General features: G+C 51.6%; 1 protein-coding gene and 1 long non-coding RNA gene across 2 annotated transcripts; one reads left to right on the forward strand and one right to left on the reverse strand.

Annotated features, from left to right (window-relative positions):
* Window positions 1-237: 237 nt before the first annotated feature.
* On the reverse strand, window positions 238-27,353 carry LOC134561872 (sestrin-2-like). The gene is given in 20 exon segments (XM_063419228.1): window positions 238-1,283; window positions 1,364-1,508; window positions 1,935-2,125; window positions 2,899-3,014; window positions 3,183-3,333; window positions 4,072-4,281; window positions 4,560-4,742; window positions 5,102-5,299; window positions 5,438-5,621; window positions 5,623-5,669; window positions 6,072-6,137; window positions 16,034-16,135; window positions 16,589-16,724; window positions 21,912-22,043; window positions 22,853-22,939; window positions 23,332-23,489; window positions 24,392-24,544; window positions 25,110-25,164; window positions 25,995-26,059; window positions 27,197-27,353. Coding segments are annotated over 20 exon segments (2,547 nt in total). The 5' UTR covers window positions 27,278-27,353; the 3' UTR covers window positions 238-1,196.
* LOC134561874 (uncharacterized) lies at window positions 9,080-14,088 on the forward strand. The gene is made up of 2 exons (XR_010082995.1): window positions 9,080-9,206; window positions 12,167-14,088. It is a non-coding gene; the product is annotated as an uncharacterized LOC134561874 (long non-coding RNA).
* Window positions 27,354-27,388: the final 35 nt, after the last annotated feature.

Raw genomic sequence — 27,388 nt, forward strand, 5'->3', positions numbered from 1 at the left:
TCCTGGCTTTCCAGAAAGATGTTACAACCTAGAAAGATTGGAAACAGTCACCCCAAGGAGCGTTTACTGAAGTCAAACCCATCCCCCTCAGGCAAATGGGGAGTATTCAGACCTCCCACATGCCCCCTTGGACAACTCAGGGATGCTCCCAGGCACTCCTGGAGCAGCAAGACCCCTGCACTGTATGCCATACAGGATTATCCTCTGGGCTGACAAAGGGGAAAGTGAGAAAGGAAAAAGAATTTTAAAAGAACTATTTTATTTTTTCAAACAAGATAAATAGCAAAGTTACAGAGGCATTTCCATGCCTAGTCAGGAGTTAATATACCCCCAAAAATATAGAAATAACTTAACTGGAGCTATCATTCAACAGCCAAACCAAGGGTGGTGATGCAGCTGCCCCTGGATCCTGCTCCCCAACAGGCACCTCTATGGCAACCTGTGCTACTGGGAATGCTCTGGCATATCCAGATAAAGTCATGGTCACCCCAATCCCACCCCGCCACCCTCACAGCAGGAGAGAGGCTGAGGGAGCCTCATACCCCAGCACAGCTACCCACCTCAGCCACTAAAGCTGAGGCAGTGAAGATGTCCCAGTGGTTGGAAAACAATGCAAAAAGGTATAAAACACACTCAGGTATTCCTACCCTTTCCCTGCTCCTGCCCTGGCACTTAGGTTAAAGGCACTTCACATCTCGAACTGCAGAGGATGAGGCAGAAAGGTGGGGAGGGTGTGCCTGGGCAGCACTTCCACCAGCAGCTGTGTCTCCCAGCATGGCAGGACCCAAAAACCAGGGATAAAGCCCATGATATCCTCTGGCCCTCTCTGGCAGGGGGACAGTGCTCTTCAGTGGCAGCCTTGGTGCCAGGACATGTCACAGGAGTCTGACACCAGCACTGCACCCACAGACATCCCAGTTTGGCTTCACTCAGGCTGATCCCAAAAAAGGCATGGAGCAGTAGAACACTCGCAGCTCTGCCAAGCCCAGGGCAGCACTTCGGGGTCTTCCCAGCACTGACAGCTTCTTGAGGGCTCCCCTTTTGTGGGAGAAAGCGCAGGGAAGCTCCCACTTCACTTCCACAGCTCTAAGCCCATTAAGCAGGGAGATAATACTCCAGACAAATTTTCAGAGTACCAGCTGTCCCCTGGCCTTTCCCACACAGCCAGGGCAGGAGGAGGAGAGAGCAGAGGCAGCTCAGGTCATGTAGCGGGTGACAGCCCTGAGGGCGTAGAGCAGAGCTGCCTGCATCCGTGCCTCCAGCAGGAGTAGGTTGATGTGCACCTATGGTGAGAGAGCAGAGTCAGAGCACAGGGTCAGCACCCCCAAACACCCTACCAGGAGGGGAAAGGACAGGGCAGCACCTTCTCCGAGTGTTTGAAGTGCCTCCAGAACTGTGTGTAGATCTGCTTGGTCGTCTTCTCTGGGTAGCAAGCCACTGTCTTGATGTAGATCTTTAGGTTGCGCTCCAGGAGCTGATTCACCTCCCCATAGTCGTAGTCATCATAGCTGGAGAGAGGAGGATGTGTTATTCCAGCCACAAGCCTTGTGCATTCATAGAACTGTGGAATGGTTTGTGTTGGAAGGGACCTTAAAGCCCATCCAGTCCCTCCCCCTGCCATGGGCAGGGACACCTTCCACTATCCCAGGGTGTTCCAAGCCCTGTCCAGCCTGGCCTTGGACACTTCCAGGGATGACGATTCCACCACCTCTTTGCGCAAACTCTGCCAGAGCCTTACCACCCTTGGAGTAATTTTTTACTAAATTCTCCTTTCCCAGGGTTGTTCTGAACCTCAGCTGAGCCAAGCCTGCCAACATCACTTTGCCTTAGGGAAGCAGCCGCAGCTACACAGTAACCAAGACCAAATCACAGGACCTGCTCCTGTGCTCTTCCCAAGGCAGAGGAGAAACTCCAGCCACATTTTGGAGATATACCGGATGCCGAAGACGCAGTGCACATAGTTCCAGATGGCCCGGCGCAGCATGGAGGTGTCCACACCACAGTGCATGGCAATGGTGTTGTAAGTCAGGTTGTAAACCACCTGGAACTTCTCATCCAGGAGCTGCCCCACGTCTGGGTACAGGCGGTTGATCAGCGAGTAGCCATGGTCCTCCCAGGTGTAATCCTGATGGAGAAAGGATGCTAGGGTAGGGGTTTGGTGGGGAAGAGTGGGGTCCCTCCCTCCTGGTTTCAGGCAGAATAGAGTTCATTTCTTCGCAGTAGGTGAAGGTGTTCCAGTGCTGTGTTTTGGGTGTGGAATGAGAAGGGTAACACACTGATGGTTAGGTTTTGTTGCTAAGTTTGGTTTATCCTGAGTCAAGGACTTCATTCCCTTTGTTTCAGGCTCTGCCAGTGGGAGGGAGCATAGCCAAGACAGGTGACCAGAGCTGACCACAGGGATATTCCACGCCAGAGAACATCATGCCCCATATATTAACTGGGGAGAGTTACCTGGAAGGGGCCAATCTGGGTTTGGGAAGGGGGGTTTGGCATCAGTCAGCAGGTGCTGAGCAATTGCATTGTGCATCACTTGTTTTTTCCCTTTTGTCATTATTATCATTATTTACCATTATCATTGTATTTTACTTTATTTTTAATTATTAAACTATTCATATCTCAACATACAAGTTTTGATTTTCCCCCAGGATTGGGGGGAAGAAAGTGGGGGCTGAGTGAGCAGCTGTGTCATGTTTCGTCCCCAGCTAGCCTTAAACCACAACACCCTCCAAAGCCAGGGACATAAGGTGGGGTCTGGTCTCTCCCCAAGTTGACACTTCCCCCCAATTCTCAGCACCTGATTGCTCAGCTCCAGCCCTTCAGCCACTGTCCAGAATCCTGGGAGCAACCCTGACATAACTAGGAGCTATCCCCAGACCTGAGCCACCGCTGAGCGCCCACCTGTGCACGGAAAGTGGGGGGGGCCTGCTCCCCCCTCCGTGTGAAGTCCTTGTATCCGAATTCAGGGTCCTCCAGGAAGCAGCGGATGTTGGACTGCAGGGAGGGATCCAAAACATCTACAAGGCACCAACACAGTCACCATGAGCCCAGATGGAGTCAGTGCTGCACTGGGGAGCTGATCCTACTCTCCTTCAGACAGATTCTGTTTCCTTTGCCCCTCCCGAGGCTCCCCTGACCCATGGGGACCTCCTGCCCCCAGACAGTTTCCTCCTGCACCTCCTCACCTGAGGAAGGGACCAGCAAACTCTCTGTCTTCTCCAGCTCGAAGCGCGTTGCCATCTCCTCCTGTGTGATTCCTTCTTCCTCCAACTGGTTTTCCTGCAGCAGCTTCATCCTCTCCATCAGCACCTCCAGCTCCTGCATGGCATCTGTGCCCTGGGGAAGCACAGGGCAGGGTCAATCTTGTCCCTGGTCGACCAGAGGGGCCCCCAAGCCCAGATCTACTGGCACTTGGGGGAACCCCTGGGCTGCTCAAACAAGCGTCTTCCTCTGGGTTTGTCCTGTCCAGATTCCAGCAGCTCCCATGACCCATCCCCAGGCCTGAGAGGAGGGAGAGTCCTGTGGAGGATGTCTAAGGTACTACAGCATCAGCTGTTCCCAATAAAGGCCACAGAAATTCTCTGAGGGCTGGGCCCTTCTACTCTGGAGACAAGACTAGGAGAGATGGGGGCATTAAGCCTGGAGAAGAGAAGGCTCCAGGGAGACCTTAGAGCCCCTTCCTGTGCCTAAAGGGGCTCCAGAACAGCTGGAGAGGGACTTGGGACAAGGGCCTGAAGTGCCACAACAAAGAGGAATGGCTTTCCACTGCCAGAAGGGAGAAATAGATGGGATAGTGGGAAGGAATTCTTCCCTGTGAGGGTGGTGAGCCCTGGCAGAGTTTGCTCAGAGAAGCTGTGGCTGCCCCATCCCTGAAAGTCTTAAGGGTCAGGCTGGACAGGGCTTGGAGCAACCTGGGAGAGTGGAAGGTGTCCCTGATCATGGCAGGGGGTGGAACAAGATAGGCAATAAGATCCCTTCCAATCTAAGCCAATCTGTGATTCCCAGGGAAAGCCCCATAAAGCACTCAACACCCCAGGGTACACTCACACCCCTGCAAGGCAAAGCCCCTTTTACCCCAGAGCCCTCCATGGTGTCATCAGAGGCAGGGCTGCTGTCACTGTGGGTTGAGGGGGCCCAGCAGCTGTTCTCCACATCCTGGTCCTCCTCGGGTTTGATGCCACAGCCGAAGACAAAGGATGCGAGCGAGTGGTAGTGGGTGAGGAGCACCAGTGCCTGCACCAGCTCTGCCAGCGACCAGCTGTCTTCCCCCGGCTTCAGCAGAGCCTGCAATGCACAGCAGGGGTTGGAGAGACCCCCCCCAGCCTTCAGCTGTACACCCACCACAGCCCAGTGCTGGGGCAAGCCAATGGCATGGGTACAGGAACACGTCTGGGAAGTGCCTCACCTATAGACCCGTTGGGGGCAAGTCACCCCTTCCCATCCCACTGACACCCTCAGCCCTGAAAGGGTTAAGCCTTGGGGGCTGTGCAGGCAGGAACTGTGGCCCCTGGGGTCAGGCAGTGTGGTTGGGGGAAATCTATGCTGGCAGCATCAGGTCTCACCTCGATGTGCTCCTTGGTGATGAGCCAGGGCCGGTGCGCCAGCAGCTTGTTGATCTCATTGAGATTCCGGAGTTTTTGGGGGGCACAGTGCAGGCCCTGCAGCCATGCAGGGTTGCCCCCCACCTGCAGGAACTCCCCCATGTGCAACCCCACCAGGTAGGAGCATCGGTGCCGGGCTGCTGCCTGAGGGGAGAGCCAGCAGTCAGCCCCCAGCACTGGCTGGGGGACCCTCACCCTGCTACAAGCCCTTGAAGAAGCCAAGGCAAGGAGCCCACTCGTCCCACATCGCTGCAGGAGGATTTTCCCCGGGGATATGAGTTCCAGACAGGAGGGATTTCCCCCCTCATGATCAATGCCAGTCCCCAGGGGTCCTGGAGGGAGAGTGTTGGGGTACCCTGGGTGGGCACCAACCCCAAAGGGGCTTCCAAGCTTTTGGGATGTCAGATGAGAGAGGAGCCCATCTGTGGGGTCCCAAACGCCTCCCGAGCAACAGTGCTGGGACCCCACATAGCACCCTGTTTCCCCACAGCCCCAGTGCTCACCATGATGGCGATGTAGTGGCGCTTGTGGTAGGGCAGGGGCCCGTCCATGCGCAGCAGGAGGTATTGGGTCTTCCAGAAGCTGCTGAGGTACTGGGGGTGCAGCCCCATGACCATCGCAACGTGATCCACCCTGCCTGCCGAGACAAAGGCCTCAAGGAGCTGGTGGTGCAGGCTGCTCTCCCCACCTTCCTGGAGGATCTGCAGAATGAGGAGAGGGAGGAAGTGAAAGGCTGTGAGCTGTAGGCCCTCACTCTTCCCAGCATCCCCCTAACCTAAATAGAGCCACCCCAACAAGCAGGACCCAGGCACCTAAGAGCACCAACATAGGATTCTCACCCCACTGGAAGTGCCCTGCCTCCGGAACGGACACCGACGGTGGCCCCTGCTGCCTGTCTCCCCTCTCCCAGCCCTGGGGGGCAGAGGGTGTTTGGGGGTTTCCATGACAGATCTCACACAGCCCGTCCAGCTCAGCCTGTGGCTTGGGTTGTTTGTTTGGGCTCTGGAGTGCAGGGGAGGAGATGGGGGCCAGCCCCTCAGCGCAGTGACGAAACCACAGCGCTATCGCTGCCTGGGGAGGAACATCTGGAAGAGTGAATGTGGGCGCTGAGATAGGGCTCAGGTGCCCTAGGAATTTCAGGGCGGAAGGTTGGGGGGCGGGCAGGACCCAGAAGGGTGTGGGTCCTTGCATCGAAAGGGAAACACAGATGTATCTGGATGAGTGGGGAAACTGGGGGCAGGCAAACACAGGGGTGAAATACAGCTGTTCCCCCAATCTCCAGAACAATGCCACAAGGATCCACTTGGGCTGGGTGACCCCTCTCCACCCCTTCCTCCTTCCGCAGCATCCCACCCCCATTAGGCACTGAGGGGGGCGGGAATCCTTCCTGTCCCCCTACCCGCAGCAGGGAAGCGTGAAGGAGACCCTCAGCAGGGAGGAGACCCCCACCCAAGTCAATCCCCATTGCTTTACCTCTCCCAGGGGAATGAAGATGCTGGGGACCCTCGCCAGCTCCCGGGGAGCCTTGATTCCTCTTTCCTAGGAAGGAAAGCGCAGCCGGGACTCACTGGAGCCACGGAACATCCCCGCCAGCGTCACCGGAAGGGGTGACTCAGGCAGACACCCGGCACGGGCCACGGGGCCATCGCCCCCACACCCTTTGCGTCAGGCTGGCAGCGCCTGATGAAACCGGGCTGCGATGTTGCTCCGCTCCCGGACGCGTGTGACACACCGGGACACCGCAGCTGCGGCCCCATGGGTCAGGAGCGGTGACACCACTCCCGAGCCGTGGTTTACCACCTCCATGGGAAAACAGGGAGAAACGGGACGCGGCGATCCCGCAGGACGGCAGCGGGGATCAGCAGCAGCACAGCCACGGCACTGTGGTTACAATCACCAGCAAAGACACGGCCTCCGGGCGTCCCACTAACTCCCCTCGGGCACAAAATGCCACTAAACATCACCATTTTGCCCCGTCCTCGTCCGAATTAACACAGTTATTCCAGAAATGAGCCCTTACTTAGAGGGGCTCCCCCTGCTCCAAGTATGGAATTCAGGTCCTTTCTGCCCCACACTCCTCAGGTCTGGAAGTGGCATTTAGTTACTGGGTGAACTGGACGAGCTGCTTCCACAGACCCACAGAAGAGGACATAATGGCATAATTCAAATCCCTGTGGAAGCAGAAGGTGCAGCCTGGCACCCTCTCCTGAGCAGGAAAGGGGTGTGGGACGGCACAAAGTGACCAGAGCAGCTGTCAGTGCAGCCACACGCTCCCCATGCGGCGGGCAGCAGGACACAGCACCGGAACACAGCCAGGGCACAGCAGGAATGCCCTCATCCAATGGCTCCCATGGGATGCTCCTGCCTTGAGTCACCATGGAAGCACTAGGGTGACGGCAGGCTCAGGCTCCTGCTGCTGAGTTGGCTCCTTGGTTCTGCGGCTGGAATCCCAGCCCTCGGCAGGAACAAGGGTTGGCAGCCCAGCCATTGCTTTACAGTGACATCTCAGCGTGACCTTGGAAAGTGAATTTAATCATTCCTGCAAGAGGCTCCTCATGTTTTGCTATTAAGCAATACTTGGGGTGCTGTGCTTAATCCTTGCTGTGCCACCAGCAGATAAGGTATCCCCTCCTGCTTCCACTGATGGGGAATCAGAATCATGGAATAGTTCAGGTTAGAAAAGCCTTCTGAGATGATAAAGTTCAGCTGTTACCCCAGGACTGCCAAAGCCACCACCAAGCCTTGCCCCCAAGTGCCACATCCACGTCTTTTAAATCCCTTCAGGGATCTGGACTCCTCAGCTTCTCTGTGCAGCCTGTGCCAGGGCTGGACAACCCTTCCAGTGAAGAATTTTCCTCTAATATCCAACCTCAACCTTTTCTGGTGCAACCTGAGGCTGCTTCCTTCCATCCTATCAAATTGAGGGGAAACTGAAGCACTAAGATGCTGTGACTGGCACCAGACACATTTCCCCCAGCTCCAGCTGGCACAAGGCAGGCTGAGAGTCTCCAAAGAGGTAACAGGGGAAGGAGATAATGCCCGGTGAGCAGGAAGATGGATGTGCTGAGTACTAATCCCACTGGTGCCAGTGCTTAGTCAGGTGTCAGTAGAGTGGATTTGCCCCTCCTAACTGTATTCCTGGCAAAAATTGTTCCTGGGGGACAATAGCAGCATCACGGCCACCACCAGTTTCACCCCAGCCTGCTCCACAGCACTGATTTCAGGCTTTGGCTCATGTCAGGAGAGGTGTGAGACTGAGTTTCCTGCTGTTCCCCGCTGCCTGGGGTCTGTCCCACCCACTGTCCCAGCATTTCCAGCTTCCAGCCCTCCTCTGAAACCATCCTGCTGTGGCAAATTCCACGGGGCAAAACCCCAAGCTGCAGATCAATTCCACTGTCCCTAGGGAAACCTGGTGGAATGCAGGAGCAAGAGAAAAAAAGCAGTTTTTCTTTTTGAGAGGAGAAAATAAGTCTTGCAAATAGAGCCAATTTCCAGCTTTTCAGGATACTCAGGATGTTGGTGGACTGATATTGCAAATCAATCTGGTTGCTTGGGAAGGTCAAGCAGATCCTGCAAAGCTCCAGGAACACCCCAGGACCCCAGTTTTCCACACTGGACTCCAAATGTATAAGCCCCGGGTGACATCAGATTTTTTGGTTAACAGGGACATCAGAGATCCTATACCCAGCCTGGGAAGAGCAGCATGAACCAAACTACAAGACAGAGCCCCTGAAGCCCCCCAGCATCCTGTCAGCCCCTCACCTACCCCCACAGGCACATGCCATCACACCCCTGCCTCACCTTCTCCTTGTGCCTTGCCATACCTGTAAGCTCTGCCCGGTTCCCAAAGACATCCCAGCTCCTGGAAGGTTGGGAGACCCAAAGGTCTCCCCTTCCAGACCCCAAGTGCCCCCTGCCTGGACAGGGCTGTCCCATGCCCAGGAACCTGCGGGAGCTCCCAGCGCCCAGCCTGCTCCTCAGTACCCCTGGTTTTAGCCTCTCTCCAAGGAGGCAAAAGGCTGTTCCTGCACCCCGGCAGGTTTCTGGACATGTCCCGGCTTCTCCCCTCCCTTCAGGCGGGCGGGACGGCGTGACCCCAGGCAGCGGCCGCGGGTCAGGGGCACACCCCCAGCGCCTCTCCGAGGGACGCACCCCCGTGGGGATGGGGCGATACAGCCCAGGAGCCCTTACCTGGCCGCCTCGCCGGGCCCCGCAGCCCCGGTGCTCCTCCGGCCCCGCGGGGCTGCACGGCGAGCCGGCGGCCAGCATCGCGGTGGGGCTGGGCTGTGGGGCTGGGCTGTGGGGACGGGCCCGGGCGCCCGCGGCCTCCCCGCGCTCTGCGGCCACCCCAGCACCCGCGCCCGCCACGCTTACATAGCACGGGCGGAGACACGCCCCCGGCCCGCCCCGACCAATGGTGGCTCGAGGGCGTGACCACCCAGCAACAGTCAGACCAATGGCAATACAGGGGCGTGACCAACACACAGACATCAGGTCCACCCAGAGCCAGCCACGCTTTCCCGACCCGGGCACACTGGGAGCACTGGAAATGCGTCCTGGGGCTGAAGGGAAAAGAAAGCTGGGGGAAACCACCTCTGCTCCGCTCAGGTGAGGCCCCGCTTGTCACGCGAGGCCAGCTCCGGGCCCCTAACATCAGAAGCACGTGGAGCTGCTGGAACAAGCCCAGAGGAGCAGGCTTTGGAGCAAAATGCTCCAAAGAGGGCTGGAGACCTTCTGCATTAGAAAAGCAGGGGGAGAGCAGAAGGTGTTCAGCCTGGAGAAGAGAAGGCTCTGGAGAAACCTTAGAGCCCATTCCTGTGCCTAAAAGGGCTCCAAGAGAGCTGGAGAAGGACTTGGGACAAGGGCCTGAAGTGCCAGGACAAGGGGGAATGGCTTCCCACTGCCAGAAGGGAGAAATAGATGGGATAGTGGGAAGGAATTCTTCCCTGTGAGGGTGGTGAGCCCTGGCAGAGTTTGCCAAGAGCAGCTGTAGCTGCCCCTGGATGTCTGGAAGTGTCCAACACCAGGTTGGTGTGGAGCAACCTGAGATAGTGGAAGGTGTCCCTGCCCATGGACAGGGCCAGAATCAGATGAGCTTTAAGATCTCTTCCAACGAAAACAGTCTGGGATTCTCTGACTCTTTTACTGGCTTTGGTGTTTTTCCAAAGTGACAGGAGAAAAAAAAAAGGTGAAAAAAAGAAAGATAATGAAAAAGAAGGAGAAAAAAAAAAAAAAAGGTGACAAGAAGGGGAAAAATGCACCCCCATGGCCTGTCCCAGACACAGCACTGGTACCAATCTGGTGTTGCCTGACAGCCCAACACAGCAAAGTCCAGCAAACAGGAGTCTCTGCACAAATAACTCAGGATTTGCCTGGCAACAGCCTCCTCTAGCTCCAGGCTGAGCTCCTGCCAGCAGAGGGAACGCCAGTGCTCCTTGGCACTGCAGTCCCAGCTGCACGGCCCACGGCTGGAACAGCCACCAGAAGCACAACCCCAGCCTCTGCAGGGAGGGAGGACACAGCCAGTTTCAAATGTCCCTGGTCATTGCTCCTTGTCCTTGTCCCCTTCCCAGGGCTATTTTTAGGGTGTTTTGCAAACATGGCTCTGTGCTGAGGCTGTGGGGTCTGGGTGGCTCTGGCCACGTCAAGGTTTTTGCTTCTGTATTTCTACTTGTGTCATTTCAGAGGCACAATTCAGAGGCTTCATTTCATGTAATCCAAGGGAATGTGGCCCCTCACTGCCCTGGGGTCAGAGGTGCTGTTTTAGCCTCTGTCACCCCAGTCCAGCTGCGTCACCTGCTCCTTTGCAACTGTCACACCCCACAGAGCTGCTGGACATGGGGCACCAGCAGAGGTGCTGATGGTCACCAGCCAGCCCTGAGGCTGCCCAGAGAAGCTGTGGCTACAAGTGTCCAAGGCCAGGTTGGATGGGGCTTGGAGCAATCTGATCTAGCGGAAGGTGTGCCTGTCCATGGCAGGGGGTGGAACAAGATGAGCTTTAAGGTCTCGTCCAACCCAAACAATTCCATGATGACTCCACAGTTCCACCTGAGGCCATGAGCTCTGTTTGCTCTGGCTGAACACATCAGCCTGGAGGGAAAAACACATCTCTTCCTTTGCATCAGTAAAAACAACACAGAGCAAGCAAAGTGTGTATGTGGTGGGGGGGGAGAGGGGGAGAGGCTGACTCTGTTCTCCCCTTTCTGCTCCCCCAAAAGCTCTGGATATTAGAGGGACAGGGCTATGTGGGTATGCATCAGGCAATGATCCAGCTGGAAAGATGGGCTGGAGATGCTGCCAAATATTTAATACAAAAATATCCCATCAGAAGACATGAAGGGCTGTGCCAGGAGGACATTTGTCCCACAAACGACTCCTGCATGTCGAGCAGGGGCAGGAGGGGCCAAGCATGGCTGGGTGGGCACAAAGCTCCAGGTTTTGGAGCAGCACAGGATTCCCCATTTACTCCTCACCCCTCGTCAGCCCACCCGGCAAGCATTAGGTTACCTGCAGCCTCAGCACCTGTCCCAGCTGGTTCCTGATGCTCCTGCTCACACAGCAGTTGGCTCGGGCTGTCAGCAGCATCACCCTCCTGTCACAGCAGCCTGGTACAGGGAGCGTCCGGCCACCGCCGGCTGCCAGCGGCTCAGACCCTCCTGTGCTGGGAGCCAGCAGCAGGCCATGCTGGGCAGTGCAAAACAGCTTCAGCATCCCACAGAATCATGGAATTGTTCTGTTCGGAAAAGCCCTCAAGATCATCAAGTTTAACTATTACCCCAGCACTGCCAAGGCCACCACTAACCCATGTCCCCAAGTGCCACACCCATATGGCTTTTGAATCTTTCCAGGGATTTAAAAACAACCAACAGTAGGTAATTATTTTGGGATTGAGAGTGCCCTGGTTACCATCCTGCTGACTGGGCAAGACTGGTGTTCCAGGAAAGCTAAACAGCAAGGGAAAGCAAATTGCTTAAGGTGTGTCACCTTAGAGGGAGGTTGGCTGAGGACAACTCCTGCCTTTTTCACCAGCTGGTGGTTTTGGGGAGTCCAAATTCTGAGAAAGAAGGGAAGCAGAAGAATCTATACAGGGACACTCTGAGGGAACACCTGAGGCAGGTAAAACATGGAATATTGTCTCAGTGTTCCCTTTCCTCACATGCTCTTCTCAAAGATCAGGAGCTGGATTGTTGCTGTGGCTGGTCACCCCACTACAGACTCCAGTGGGAAAACCTGTGGCATTAAGGCTTTGTGGGCTGGAAGAAAGAAGCCCAGAGCATCTGTGGGGTGGAGAAGGGAATTAGAATCATGGAATCATTTAGGTTGGAAAAGATCTTTAAGAGCATCCTGTCCAACTCTTCCCCCAGCATTGGGGGCCACCACCTAACCCTTGTCCCCAAATGTTACATCCACATAGCTTTCAAATTCCTTCACGGATGGGGGCTCCACAACTTCCCTGGGCAGTCTGTACTAGGGCTGAATAGCCCTTTCCATGGAAAGATTTTCCCTGATATCCAATCTAAACCTTCCTTGGCACACCTTGAGGCTGTTTCCTCCCATTTCCTCTGCAGCTGCACTGTTCAGAGACAAGGAGGGAAGGTGACTCCCAAGGTGATCCTGGTCCACAGGAGCTGCCAGCGCTCCATCAGGATTTCTGCACTGCAGGAACATGGATGTGGCTTCAGCAACATGAACATTAGAAACCATGGTTTGTACTGGTTTGTACTGGTCAGTGAGCCTCATTCCTCTGGGAGCAGCAGCAGGAGGGAGCTATCCCCATGTGCTCCTGGAGACTTATTATGAATAAGGTAAAGGGTCAAAGCTAAAACCTCTTTAGACTCTCAGACCTCTGGAGGTTTTTTTGGAAAAAGACAAGGGGCAGCTGAATTTTCTTCATGGAAAGCTCATGGGAAAAGGGAAAACCTCCATGCCAAAGGAGCAGGTCTCTCTGTCTGTGCCAGTTGTATCCCCTTGCCAAGATCAGGAACAAATCTTGTAAAGATACAGCCGGATGGGTCCTGGAAAGCTGGATGTAACCAAGTAACCAGGATCCTAGCAACAAGCTTGATGGGAGGTTTTAAAGATAGAAAAAATGTAGGAGCAAAGCAAACAACGGGAAAATACTGTCTCCTTCCCCTAACTCCCAACCCTACAGCAGGAGATAAATCAGCTCCAGGCAGGGAGAGGTACTTTGGTTGTTTGGGGTTTTTTTCCCTTTTCAAAGCAAACAAAGTCACAGATAAGGATTTTTTAAACCACTTTTACAGGTGTCATTTGTACAAATCAAAGTGTCCCTTGAAAATCTCATTATTACAAACATACAAAGAAACGATGTTGGTGCTACAAATCAGCTACGAGACGGCAGGAGCAATTTATCACGATTAAAAACCCAACTGAATGGTATTTACAGGGCCTTTCTCCCTCTTTTTATTTCTGTATGTTGAGGGAAGGAAAGGAAAGCAAAGCCCACAGTTAAAAAAACTCCCACCAATGCACTTCATTTTCTAAAAGTATAAAATTGGGTGAGTTTTGCCAGCTGCCACACTCAGGAAAAGTGTAACAATTTCTAGTTTTGCTTGTTTTCACATCAAAAGTCTCTTAGAAAAACCAAAAACAAACACATGGCAGTGTCTGATGAAACGTGCTCCTTCCGTGCCAGAAGCCAACATCATCCCAAAAAAGTGCCTTTGAGTAAAATCAACTTTAGTAACAAATAAGAAACAAAAGGAAAAAAGTAATCACAAGCTCTAGTTAAAAGCTTCATCAAAGCCCTGATGGAGCAGCCGCTCTGCAGCAAAAGCATGAGTTCTCTTACCTACCTTCAACCCTGAGATGTTTCTCCACTCCCTGACTGGAGTTCAGGATATCGAGGAGCTCCCACCAGCCCGGAGTTGTGTGGTGCTCCTCCTCCAAGTGCTTTTAATCCACCACCATCACCCCAAAAGAGGTGCCTGGGGGGACCTATGCCAGCTGGTCTGGCTGTAAGGGTCAGTGGCAGCCGTGCTGTTTCAGGGCAGCACATCCCTGGTACAGGGAACTCTCATAGCCCTTTGATCCTGCTGGTTTGGAATCAGCAGTGAGGAAAAATCCCTGGAGTGCACCAAAAAACACTCCCTGGCTTGGGTCACTGCCTGAGTAAGTGCTTTCCTGGAGCCAACCTGGCCCCTGCATCTGGAAGGAGCAGATGAAGGGGAAAGAGAGGGAATATCTGAGCCTTGAACTCTCTTTGTGTAAAGAAACAGAGTAAGAGACACTTAATTGCACCAAGCTGCAGAAATCATCAAAATCCCAGAGATCACCATGTAACCAGGGCACTGGGCGGAGAATTCTGGGTGGGTTGGGGGCTGGATCATTCCCCTTTGGCTCCCAACCCAAAAACTCTCATCAGAAAAACAAGGAAACATAAAACCAGGCAATTTGGTTTGCAAAGCTGACAGAGAAAATAAAACAAAACAAAACAAAACAAACAAACAAAAAAAAAACACCCCACAAAAATCTTCCAAGATAAATACATGGCCCCCATTTTGGAAGCATCTTCAAAAAGCTGCATCAACTGTTGTCAGCAGTGGCATAACTTTCCAGAAACATCTGCTGGGCTGGTGAGTTCTCAGCTCTCTTTTGAACATGGAACAGTTCAAGGAAAAAAAAAATCCAGCTCCCACCACACACAGCTCCCATTTTATCTGCAGAATAACTGGCCATGGCAATTCCCTCACAGCAGCAGGTTGGGAACCAGCAAGGAGCCACTAATGCAGCAGGTTCCAGTTTGCTCATGGAAAGGGCTGGCAGTGGTAGCAACTGGTTAGGAAAAGCTTTCTTCCAGAAAACAGTACTGCAGGGGGGATTTAGGAAGGCTGGGACCTCTCCCCATGGGTCAAAACCGGCCACACTCAGGCATGCTGTCAGAAGGTAACACGCATCAGGAATTCCCATGGAGTCCACAGCAGTGGGGATAGCGACAACACAGAGGTTTGGGCTTCCAGAGATCCAGCAGGTCTCCCAGACTCTTCAGCTAATGCTGGGGAAAGCTCCCAGGTTGGGGGTTTGGCTTTAAGGGGAGGTTATTGCTCCTGACTTCTCAGGCTTTTTGCCTTTTGACAGGGCAGCTGCTTGCTTCAGGAGTTCTCTGTTCTTGGCCTGGAAATGGGGAAAATGAGTATTTAGTGGCCTGGATAATGATTAGCTTTTAGGATCCCTGTGCAGAAGCTGCTGACATCCTGCACACAGGTAGAAAGGGGGGCAGATGTCGAGCTCACCTTGAACCTCCTAGAGAAGGCTCTCCCATCCCAGCCTCACAGGAAAAGACAAAGACAAAATGATAAAACCCACAAGACTGTTCAAAAATTAATCATATGAACAGTTCAAGGCACCTACAATACACTGAGAGGATCTGAACTTTGATTTTGCAATCACTGGAAAAGGTTTCCAAACATTCAACCAATAGCAGCAGAAATAAAACGTCTGGACACCAGAGAGGTCAGGGCAGGCCCAGCCTGAGCTGAACACAGACGAGGGAGGCGGCTGCGACGCACCTGCTCCTTTACCTTCAGAAAAAACACATCTAACCCTCTCCACACCACATTCCCACAGTCCAACCTTCAGCCAGGCAGAAGAACGTGCCCTGTCACAGGCACCAGCACTCTGACAGCAGCTAGAGACCCCAAAACTGCCCTCCACAGGGATACCTCTCCAGAGTGGGTGTTAGATGGAGGAGAGACTGTTTCTTCAGGGGCAACAGAAGACTTTTGTCTCATCCCCTTCCACCTCTCATTGCTGGGGCTTTAGATCTTTATATACACAGAGCAATTAAAGGGTGCAAAGTTCATTTCTGTGTCTGATTTCTTCCCCTTTGCCCTGATCCCTTCGGTGTCTCAAGCTATTCAGGCTGATAGTCTGCTGTGTTTCCACAGCCATGACAAGCTCTCCCTGCTTCCATCAGCTCAGGGACTTCTTTATTTGGACTGCAGATACGGGGCTAAAAGAATTGCCAATTGTTCCTTTGTTCTCTCTGGTTACTGCTCACACAATCACAGGGAGGTGATTTAGAGGTTCAGGGAGCCAACAAAGGTTCTGCAAACTGGAGAAACAGGTTCAAACCTGATTTTGACAATAAATAAAATGAGTTTGATGGTTCGTGTCTAGTCCATAAGGGACACAACATAGCACTTTACAACACAGTAAGTATGAGCCTGAGTAGGGAGCAGAAAGGTAAGTGTAAGTGGTGGTTGGGACGCAATGCAGAGCTGAGGAGAGGCTTGCCTGGCAGCACAGAGGCTGTAGGACAGGGCTGAGAAGCATTAGCAGAGCTCTGTGTGCAGGAGCTCACAAGATGTTCTGATCAGGAGTGTCCTCAGTCCCTCCTGGACACAGCTCAGGAATGTCCTCAGTCACTCTTGAATACAATACAGCTCAGCAAATTAAACCAAAAATGCTGTCACCTGTAACTGCTCCATGACTTCCTTATGTGTCTTCTCCATTTGGTTCATCTTTGCCCTCATCTGTGATTCCTGGTACTGCAGGTCAGCTTTCAGCTCTGTGATCTGTACAGAAACCAGGAAGGAGCAAGTGAGCTGGAAGAGGCAACAACTGCCCTCACCACAGACCCCCCTGCCACAGAAAGTGCCTCTACAGAAGGTGTGTGAGACTGGCTGAGGTCACACACATGCTGGCTGTGCTAGGGACTGCAACGGGACCTGAACTGTGTCACTGAGAGCACAGAACAACAGCAAGGGCCAGCACTGCATCTCTCCAAGCAGCAGCATGTTTATTCCCAGTCTTGCCCACACACAGAGGTCTCCAAGACAGTGGTCAGGAAATGACCCTTTATGAAATGAGATCCCCTGGGTGGGTCCAGAGAGCCTCTTTGGCTTTGGAAAGGAGGCAGCTTGTAAACAGCCAGACATGTTAACTCCAAGATAAAAAGCCAGGCTGTGTCAGTGTGATCTGTGAGAACATGTCAGCCTGCTGGGGGGGAAGCAAGCCAAGGACTATACCTTCTTCTCCTTCTCCAAAATCATCTGATCCTTCTGGTGAAGCATCTTTTTTAAAGTAGCCACTTCCTCCTTCAGCTGGGCAATGATGACAAAGTGATCGGTGCCAGGGGAGTCCAGGGCGAGGTCCGGAGAAAAACTGCAGCAAAGAACAGGGAGAGGCTCTCAACAAACCCCCCCTCTTCACTGAGGCTGGGAAACCCCCACAGATGCACTCAAAGGAGAATGGGAATCATTTCATGATCATTCATGATCCTTTTTCAAACCAAAGAGTTGAAGACAGCAATCAGAGAGATAATTAAACTTTATGCATCCCTTTGGAAACCTCATTGCTCACAAGCAGTCCTTGGATGCACTGCAAAACTTCCCACTGAATGTAAACAAACATTCTGGCAAGGAAGGGACATGGGAGAAAAACAAATAGCCTCCAAGTTCAACAAGCAGAGCAAAGGGAAACAGCTAAATTGTCCTGAGCAAGGAAAAGGAGTAAAAAACGTACTGGAACTTGTAATATGATTCTGCCATGATAAAGCAATTTAGGGAGAAGGTTCATTATTTCAGAGTAGGAAAAACTCTCCAAGAAGGCAAAGAAACAACTGAGCACATCACCTGTACACCACCAGGTACTCTAAGCAATCATCAGCAGAGTTATCTGTGCATGAGTCACTGCTACACTGGTAAATCACAAACCTCCCTACTAGACACCCAGTGACCCAGGCAGGCACATGCAGTCCTGTGCTACAGGAATATGCCAGATCATAAGATACAACAAGCTGTAGCCACAAGGCCCAGGGAGCCCACCTGATTTTTCCCTGCCTACTGTTCCATCCCTAAGGCTGATTATTATCTCCTCCTGCTAAGTGGGCAGCACACCCCCAGCCACACACACCTGGAACTGTTGTATAAAAACTGAACAGTAGTAAGACAACAATGATATCTTCACCTAGATGACTTCAAGTCTGGCTGTTATCAGATAAATGAGGATAAACTGTCAGGGTCACTCAAAGCCTGACTTTTTTTTTAAAGTCTCCAGAGTGGGTCAAAACTCAACTCTAAAGCTGGGAGCTGCAGCAGAGCAGGGAAGGAATGGTCTCAACCCAAAATTCTGCCTCTCCCAAGGATATTTCTACCTCTGAGCTTCCAGTCCCCAACATATACCCTAAGGCAGAGAGTACTTGCTGCTAACTTCACACGGGGTCTCCTCTAGCACCTGGAAATGATCCATTTTCTAATTAAAAGCACTACAGTCTGCTTTGACAGGATTCATTAGTAAGGATGTGGCAGGGGAAAAGGCTTGCTCCCCCATTGTGCTGGGGATCTACAGAGGGAAACTAAGCAGAGGCAGCTTCCCAGATCTGAGAGTCAGAGGATGGCCCTGAGGCACTGGGAGAGAAAACCTGGCAGAGGAAAACTCAGAACTGAGGGTCTGCAGGAGACAGCCCACAGCAGAAGAGCCGTGCATGGCTAAAACATGCTGACAGCAGAGTCCACACTAAGATGTGGCAGCTCTCTGGGCACACTGGATCCAGTTCTGTGCTAGGCAGAGAGGTTCATGCCCACACATTAGCACAGAACTCCATTTTAAAACTTTCCCAATAGTTTTCCCAACTGAAGGCTGATGGTGGGTGCTCCAGCACCTTCCTGTGTACAAGCACGTTATTAACAGCAGCTTTAATTTCCTACTCAGAGCAAATATGCTGGGGAAGAAAGAAATAAAATAAATAAGCAACAACAACAACAAAAAACCACAGGAACAAAAAACAACAACAAAAAACTCCACCCAACTGCCTCCACAGAGAAAAGAAAGGCTTCCTCACTGATTCCCTCTGGCTGAAAACAATCCCTTGACACACCATTCCTTTGCCCAGGCACGCTTCCCTCCTGCCATGCCCTGGGGTGATAAAGGGCGCCATGAGATGTCCATATTTCACTGAGCAGCTCCAGCAGGTAAAATTCCCAGCCCGGCAGCTGCTGCTGCCCAGCACATTGCAAAGCCAGAAAGGTGAGACCCTGCCCTGCCACCCAGTGGGGAGAAGGAAGGGACAGGAGGGTCACCAGCCTTGTACAGAGCGCCCGTCCCTGGGGCTTCGAGGGTTCTGCATCCACCAGTGGGGAACAGACAGCTTGAGATCTCCTCCTGGAGGGGTATAAAATACCAGGCAGGAATTGTCCTGTCCAGTTGCTGCAAAATTTCCCTTCAAATGTGTGAAGATGCTAAATAAACAGATCTTTTTTCCTCTTCTTCTGTATTTTTTTAAAGACTGACAAGATAGTAATGAAAGGTTCCTCTGTCTTTAACCCCATATTACAGAAGCAGCCTGAGACTCCAAAATTTGAAGGAAACTGCCAAACACAAGTCGGTCCTTTCCTTTAACAAACAGATCAAGAATTAAAACAACCACCAACAACAAAAAAAAGCCTCTACAAATAAGCTCAAGATCCAGCCCCTTGGGACATGTCAGGGGAACATGAGCTCTCCATGTCTGAACAGCATGAAATGCATACCACTAATTAAAGGGAAATGATGAGCTCCTGTTGTTTTCAGCAGAGACAGGGGACAAAAATGGAGTGTTCCCAAGGCACTAGCCTTTCTCTAGTAACTGGAACAGAAACTGAATCGACTGCCTTAAACTCCACACCTGTTAAATGGCAGAAATTAGGCAAAGCAAATGCCAAGCTTAAAGATTTTGCTATTCTAGTCAGGCTGGTGTGAAGATGCACAGACAGGCACTAAACTAGCATCCACATTTCAGCTTAGACAAAAACCACCTGCAGAGCTGCCTCCAGCTCTGGGCCTCCAACATCAGAAGGATGTGGAGATGCTGAAACAAGCCCAGAGGATGCCACAAGAGATGTTCCAAGAACTGGAACCCCTCTGCTCTGAACTCAGGCTGGGAGAGCTGAAGGCGTTCAGCCTGGAGAAGGCTCTGGAGAAACCTTAGAGCCCAATCCAGTGCCTAAAAGGGCTCCAAGAGAGCTGGAGAAGGACTTGGGACAAGGGCCTGAAGTGCCAGGACAAGGGGGAATGGCTTCTTGCTGCCAGAAGGGAGGATAGATGGGATATTGGGAAGGAATTCTTCCCTGTGAGGGTGGTAAAACTCTGGCAGTTTGCCCAGAGCAGTGGTAGCTGTCCCATCCCTGGAATTGTCCAAGGCCAGGCTTGGAGCAACCTGGGATAGTGGAAGGGGGCCATTCTGCCCATGGAGGGGGGCAGAATGAGATGAGCTTTAAGGTCCCTTCCAACTCAAACCATTCTGGGATTCTGTGAAAAACATCCTCCACTCAGTGCCGTACAGCCCAAGTCACAGAGCTTTAAACTATGCCAGGACTTTGCTATGCAAATAAGAATCTTTTTACAAATGAACTTTGCTGCTGAGCATCCTGAGACACTGCTGCCCTCCCCCTGCCAGCAGTGCTGTCACTGCTCGGTGTTACAAGCACAATTTAGCACCTTGTCTGCAGTGACAGGAGAAGGGACTGCAGTGTGCTCATCTGCAGAGTCTGCAGCATAAAAACACTTCACCAGCACTGGCACAACAAGATGAGGACACCAAAACTGCCCCAGTCAGGACCCGCACAGCTCCAGGGGCTGGAGGTGAAGCCAGCGTGCTGGGCAGCACAGAAGGACTCATAAGGCCAGGGCTGCTGCAAGATGTGCTGCTAGTCACTGGGACAGAAAACTACTCCCTCCCCATGCAGAGCAACAGAGGTGTTTGCTCCTCCCAGAACTCATCCAGAACAAAGCATTCAACGCCACCCTTTAAATGACTGTTGAAAATCACCCTGTCCACATATCATAGCCATTGTGAGCAACAACCACTCTGAAATATGTAAACAAAAACACAGTACAACACAGTAAAAGAACTTCTACCATATCCAAGAAGAAGTAATAATTTCAGATAAGCTGGACCCTAGCTGTAGGTGTTGCCAAAGTCAACGGAGCTCAAACATGCCCAAATTTTGCTCAGGTGAGGCCTATACCAGAGGTTTGACTGGAGCCAGGAGCCAGGGTACAGGAAGCTGGGGCTGATCTCAGCAGGGAGGAGGTGCTGGTTGTGTCACTTTACACCAGACTCTTCTGCTGCTGCAAACACCCTTGTGCTGCAGCAGATCTTAACTCCATGCTCAGGCTGTGCCCCAGACACCAAGGTGACTCAGGGAAGGACAATCAGATAGTTGTATAAAAGGGGAGGGATTTGGGGGTTCACTCTCATAAAAGAACCCTCAGCAACTCCAAACCCACTATTATTATTCCCACCCCATTATTATTCCACTCAAGACATGCAGCCATTTGTCTATTTAAGGCAGCTTCAGCTTGCTTTTTCTGCTGCATATCACTGAAGCTCTTTAGCTGCTAAATTTACACTTGGTTTGTTACTGGAACTCATCAAAAAAGGCCTGTGGCAAGGCCTACAGCCTTGGCATGAGCCAGACTGACAACATCTGACATGAGAGCAAAAAGAAGGCCCTTGATTCCTTCAATACATGCTCCTGTTTTCCAAATAAATGGCTGACCAACCCAGAGCACAGGACATTTTGCTTTTTGGATATTTTCAAGCCAGTAGGACTGTTACAATGAGTTGTGAGGTCTCAGCCCATGATTTAATGAGGAAATAAAAACAGCTGGTGCTGTCCAACAGCCCAGAGCAGCCCTCCCTCCCTGGAGGGAAAGCTGCACCAGTACTGAAGGGCTGCACCAGTTCTACCAGGGCCCTGTTTCCATTCTCTCCTCTGGCTCCACCAGCACTGAAGGCAACTGAATTCTAACCCCTCTGCTCACAGCCACACCTCCTAAGTCCCAATTAGTCCTTAAATTTTTCCAGCTTTAATTAAATTTTTCCATTTTAACTGAAAATGCTGTTCAGATGATACAAGGTCTTTCAGACCACTCTGTGGGAGCCACTACCCTATAAAATTATTAAAGCTCTATTTCACAGAATCATAGAATCCCAGAATGGTTTGGGTTGGAAGGGACCTTAAAGCTCATCTCCTTCTGCCTCCTGCCATGGGCAGGGTCACCTTCCACTAGACCAGGCTGCCCCAAGCCCCATTCAAGCTGGCCATGAACACTTTCAGGGACAGGGCATTTCCCATGGGAGCATTTTACAGTGACAAGGTGTCAACAGTATCTACAGGAGTGATCTCAGAGACATTGAAGGCAGGTACCGATTAATTAATTAACAGTGTACCAGGCCCTTTGGCACTAACTATGCTCTCATCCATGCTTCCAAATCCCTGCTGTTTAGAAAGAGATCCAGTGAGGGAGAGTTCCCGTGTATGAGGCAATTCCCAGGGAGGGAGGGGAGAAAACAATAGGTGATCTCACTTCAGGATGTCAATGCCTTGAGCAACAGGACAATGGTGGGCCCCGAGAGTCTGTTGGGAAGCAGCCCACTGCGCCAACGTGGACGGGGCCCTCTGGATAAGGGGGCAAAGCATCTCGGGAGAGGAAGGAACGCTGAGAATCAGAGAGGAAAGGCAGGAATGAAAATATGCATGTACAAGACCATAAAAACACAAATCCATCTCAATCTCTTGTTTCTGCTAGTGATTCCCATTCCACTGCACAGGCAGCCGGCACCAACATGATCCAGCACCAAATGTGACAGCAGAATGGGGTCAGATGCTTTCCTAGAATCAGAGAACCACAGAATGGTTTGGGCTGGAATGAATCTCTAAGAGCATCTTGTTCCATCCCCCTGCCATGGGAAGGGACATCTTCCACTAAACAAAGTTGCTCCATAACCTGTCCAACCTGGCCTGGAACACCTCCAGGATGGGGAATCCACAACCTTTCAAGCAAAGCTGTTTGATTGCTTGTCTCTCCCCAAAAGGCAGGAAAGGACATGGGAAGTGGGTCTGGATCTTCTCCTGTCTTCTGAGGCTCTCCCTGCAGATCAGTCTGACAGACCTCAAAGCACAAAACCTGAAGACTTCACCAGCCCTTCTCTCCCTGTGACTGCAAGAGGGACGATAAAGTTGGTCTGGCTGCAGTTTTCCTGACTGCTGGGGAGTTCAGCCAACCATCACCTCCATCCTGCTCCATCCAAGCAGGTATAGGTGCTCAGTATTCTTTTCCTCTTCAAATCTAGGTCTGGATTCCAGGTAACACTGGACTGCCAAGTTGTAGGGCAGCCCCTTGAGGTCTCAAAGCCCAAGGCCCCTGCTCTAGCATAAGAGCTTCCTGTTATTCACACACAACTCTGTCTTATATAAACTCAGCAAACAAAGCCACCCGCCCACAATTTCCCCATGTAACAGGCTCACCTGTCACCATTGGCAGATATGGCATCAAACTTGGCTTTCTTCTTTGGGATTTCATTTTGAATGGAAGACGTGGATAAGGTTTTCTGGCTAGAAAAAGGAGGAAGTTGTATGTCAGAACCTGAATGACTTAAGACAGAGAGGCAGATAAATACTCCCACCCACTCTGATCCTGTAAAACAGTATTTCCCAGTGCTAAAACGATGAAAAAATCATTCCTTGAAGAGTAGCTGGAGACTAAAAATAAACAGAAAATAATGAGTCAGAGCAGCAGGTAGGTGAAGAACTCCTGCTTAAAAGCCGCATTTTAATCATTAAATTTTACAAATGCAACTTCACATTCGTTGTGTACAAGTTGAGTAAGTTGGATCACTAAAAAGCACAAGGCTGTACCAGCACAGTGAGGTTTTCAAACAAGCAAAGCATGACTTAGCCAGATCGTCCTGAACTCAGACCCCACCCAAACCCCTCCCCAGGGTTACCTGTTATAGTGGCTGCCACTGCTGAGCCTACTGAACTGCTGCTTCTCCTGCAAGCTGGCTCGGGAAGAACTGCTGAGATGTTTGCACTGCTCTTTGGTCTTCTGCAGGACTCGTTTATAGGACAATGTGCACAACCAGCACAGCAGCTTTCCATCCACCTAGAAGGGGAGACAGAAAGAAGTTTTGGCCTTTCTTCCTGCCCACAAAGCAAATACAGAAAAGTACTTGAAGTACCTTCAAGCTTAGGGTCACATACGAACAAGCAGGAATTAAAAAAGAATCCTCTGAATGGACAGGCAGTCACTGGAGACCAAAACAGCAAGGGTGTCTGCTCCAGGAGGCTCAGCAGGGCACCAATTATCGGTGCAGCATTCCAAACAATAGATGTTTACAGTTTGCCTCGGGAAGACACACCTTCTACAGAGCACTCAGAGTGTTTAAGCAAGGGGTGTACAGAAGCCATGGAAGGGGTTTCCTGGTGGAGGTATGACACTTGCAGCTCCTCAGGCTACGGAACAAATATCATACCCCATCCCCCTCTCCAAACAGAACCTCACACTTCATTCAGGTCTCGGCTCCTCTGCCAGCTCTTGGGACAAATTCAAGAGAGCTTTCTTAGAAAATCTGGCAGAGGCACACAGGGATTCAAAAATTAAACAGGTCTAAACCGAGCAAAGCTCAACTCTAGAAAAGAACTTTATAACCAAGACACATGGATGATGGAATGGTTTGGGTTGAAAAGGACCTTAAAGCCCATCCAGTTCCCCCCCCTGCCATGGTCAGGGACATCTTCCACTATCCCAGGGTGCTCCAAACCCCCATCCAATCTGGCCTCGGACACTCCCAGGGATGGAGTAGTCACAGCTGCTCTGGACACCCTGTAACAGGGCCTGACCACCCTCACAGGGAAGAACTTCTTCCCAATATTCCATCTAACCCTGCCATCTGCTAGTGGGAAGCCTTTCCTCCTTGTCCTGTCAGAAATGCTGCAGAAGATGGACACAGGATCACTGTGATCAGACCTTTTACCTTTCCAGCCTTCTTTTACACAAATACTTACCTTCTTCCTGTCATCCTTCCGGTCAAATGCACACTGCTGTTTGCACTGCTCACACGAGTGAGGAGGACCATACTTCTTCTCTGAGTTGGTGCAACGCTGGCACTTGTTTCCAATAAATGCTGCTATGATGTTGCAGTACTGGCAGGGTTTTGGCTTTAAAAAATAAGAACAACTGCTACAGCCTTCTAACTACAATAAAAGACTGCTCATTCCCATTCTCTCCACAATTTCAACTTTTATTTCCTTATTCTATGCAGAGTATAATGCTGATCCAGGAGACAAAGCTCCATTTGGATCCCTGGTCTTCAGATAAGTGTACTTAGCCATGGCACTCAGACCATTTATCAGGTGCTGAGAAATCTTTAGAAAAATATCTAACACCAAAATAGAGCAAATCAAAATCTCTATTTCAGATTTCATACTAGCAGGAAATAAAGATTTATCACTGCTTCCTGCAGCAATCTCAGTCTGTGTAAGCACAGTCTTGTTTCTACTGGGTATCGAACAGATCATTTCCTGGCTTCAAACGATGCAAAGCTCTTTTTTGTGCTAAAAGAAGAGAAAAAGTCAAAGCTTCACGCTTGAGTGACCCATATTATTGATCAGTCATGCTCTTACAGCTGAGCCAGTCCATAGACTGCTCTGGGATTTCAGCAGGATAAAGACAAGAGAGATGAAAGGAAGAGAGGCTGGAGAGGCTGAGCCCCTCCTCACTTACTGTGCCATAGAGCTTCACATTCTGAGCACACTTCTTGCATATCGTGTTGGTTTTGCTGTTAAGAAGGACAGATCATTCTATTAACACATTCCAACAGAAAATTAAACCCCTGTGTTTAGCATGCCTGGTTAGACCCCAGGATCCCTGCTTAGGATCCCAGCCTCCCCTTGGCTCTGTCTCTGGTGATGAGGCTGGATTCAACCTCCCTAGGGACTCAGATACCAAAGTGCTTTTCCTATCCCCATCTGGGTGAGGATAAATGGCCAAAAAGTGGCATTACTAGGAGGTATCTTTTAATTAAGGCATCCCCAGATGACACCAGGTTTTTGTCCATACAAACATAGGATTTGATCACTGACTAATTGGCAGCATGAGTGATTCAGCATCAGGGCAGGCTCCACTCTGGAGGTCAAGGCAGGAAAGGACAGAGGTATATTTGTCCAACAGACATAGGAAGGAACACCTCACACAATGGCCACACACAGCTCTAGGTTTACCAACCCTCCCTCTGACAGCTACACAACTTGTCAAAATGTAAAAATACAAGAGCCCAGCTAATGGACCCACAATAGGAAATAAATGTTGGATGCCAGACATCAGGTAAGAGGAAAATTCATGGGAAGATGCACTCAGATCCCTCCCTGGAAGAGGCATCTGAGCTCTGACTGAAAAAAAAAAAAAACAACCCAAGCAAAAGGTGTAATCCAAGTGCACTACAGACACTCCAACTTGCCCAGCAAAACTTTGGAGGCAGCCAAAGGTCCCCAAGTCTTCTACAGCAACAATCTACCGGTTAAGGCTCAGTCACTGAAGGTGAGGCATTATAGTTCCCCAGGTGATCATTCTACACAAAACCTGGATCTCTCCAGTTAAGCAAGCATTTACCTTTCCTGCTGGAATTCAGTCCTGCAGTAAGTGCATTTAACAATGGGATGAGCAATTCGGCACTCCTGCAACAACATGTGAAGTGTTTCATGAGGTGCAGTGCTGCTTCTCAAATCCCAGATCTCCTGCTGCCCTCCATTCCCACCACATCCACACACCTGCAAACACCTCCTCCCTGTACAGTCATACTGAGAGAAGAGGAAGGGTGACGGGAGTGGCATGTGTCACAGGTGAGCCAGGCATGAACTGAGATCCACCATGGCTCATTTGTGCCTCACACCCACAGAGCAGGGTCACAGAGTGTTCCCGGCTCCCAGGGCAGGAACACCCAGCTCTGCCTCGGGTATTCACCAGCTTCCTGTACATCTGGCCACACTCCTCCCAGCTTCCCCTACGTTCACCTGCTTTGTCCCAGCCTCAGTGATCCCAGGCTACTCCAGTTCCTGCCCCATGTTCCCTATTTCATCTTTGATTTTTTTCTTCCCCACCCCCTCAGACTGTCCCCAAAACCCATCTTACCCCTTTCAAGATACCATGAGACTGCCTATAAATGTCCCCTGATTCTCCCAGGCCTTTGCTCAGGAACAGCTCTCACCTCCCCTTTATTTCCCACAATAACTTCATGGCTTCCACTCCAACACCCTCCAAATACTCCCAGCACCTCCAAACTGCCTTCAGTGCCCTCAGGTCCCCCTGACAAGCAGCTCCCCTAAACTGCAGCTCCCCCAACACATTCCCCTAACAGCCCCTAGGCTTTAGCCCCAATGCTCCAGCCCCTCAAAACCTCCCCAAAGCTCCCAGGCCGTCACCCACACCCTCCCACTGCACACCCACAAACCCCAAACAGACCCTTCAAGGCTCCAATTTTCATAAATACTCCCAGGATCTCTCCACAAACAGCCCCCCCAATTATCCTCAGTCCCTCTAAGAGCCCCTAGACCCCTTAAAAACACTCCCTTGCTTGCTCTCCCTCACAAACAATGCTCCAGGAGGCCCTTTACCGCTCAGATCCCCCCCAAATCTCCTGACAGACCACCACCCTCAGATCTCCTCACACATCACCCCCCATTTCCCTCATAGCCCCCCGAGACTCCTCTCCCATCAGCGTCCTCCTAAATTAGTCCCCATAAGCTCCCTCACAGACCTTGCCCCACAGCCCCCTCACATCCCCTCACAGCCCGCCCCCAGCCCCTCTCCTGGACCTTGCAGAGCTGCTGGCCCTGGCTGAGCGCCTCGAAGGGGAAGCGCTGGTGGCACTTGGTGCAGGCGTACAGCGCCGCCATCCCGCCGCTCCGCTGACAGGCGCGGCCGGCGCGCCCGCCCCGCCCGCGCAGCACCGCCCTCTCCAGCCGCCCATTGGCCGCTCGCCACATCACTCATGCCTCAGCCGCTTT

This window comes from Prinia subflava, chromosome 24 (assembly GCF_021018805.1).
Source record: "Prinia subflava isolate CZ2003 ecotype Zambia chromosome 24, Cam_Psub_1.2, whole genome shotgun sequence".
NCBI classification, from domain to species: domain Eukaryota; kingdom Metazoa; phylum Chordata; class Aves; order Passeriformes; family Cisticolidae; genus Prinia; species Prinia subflava.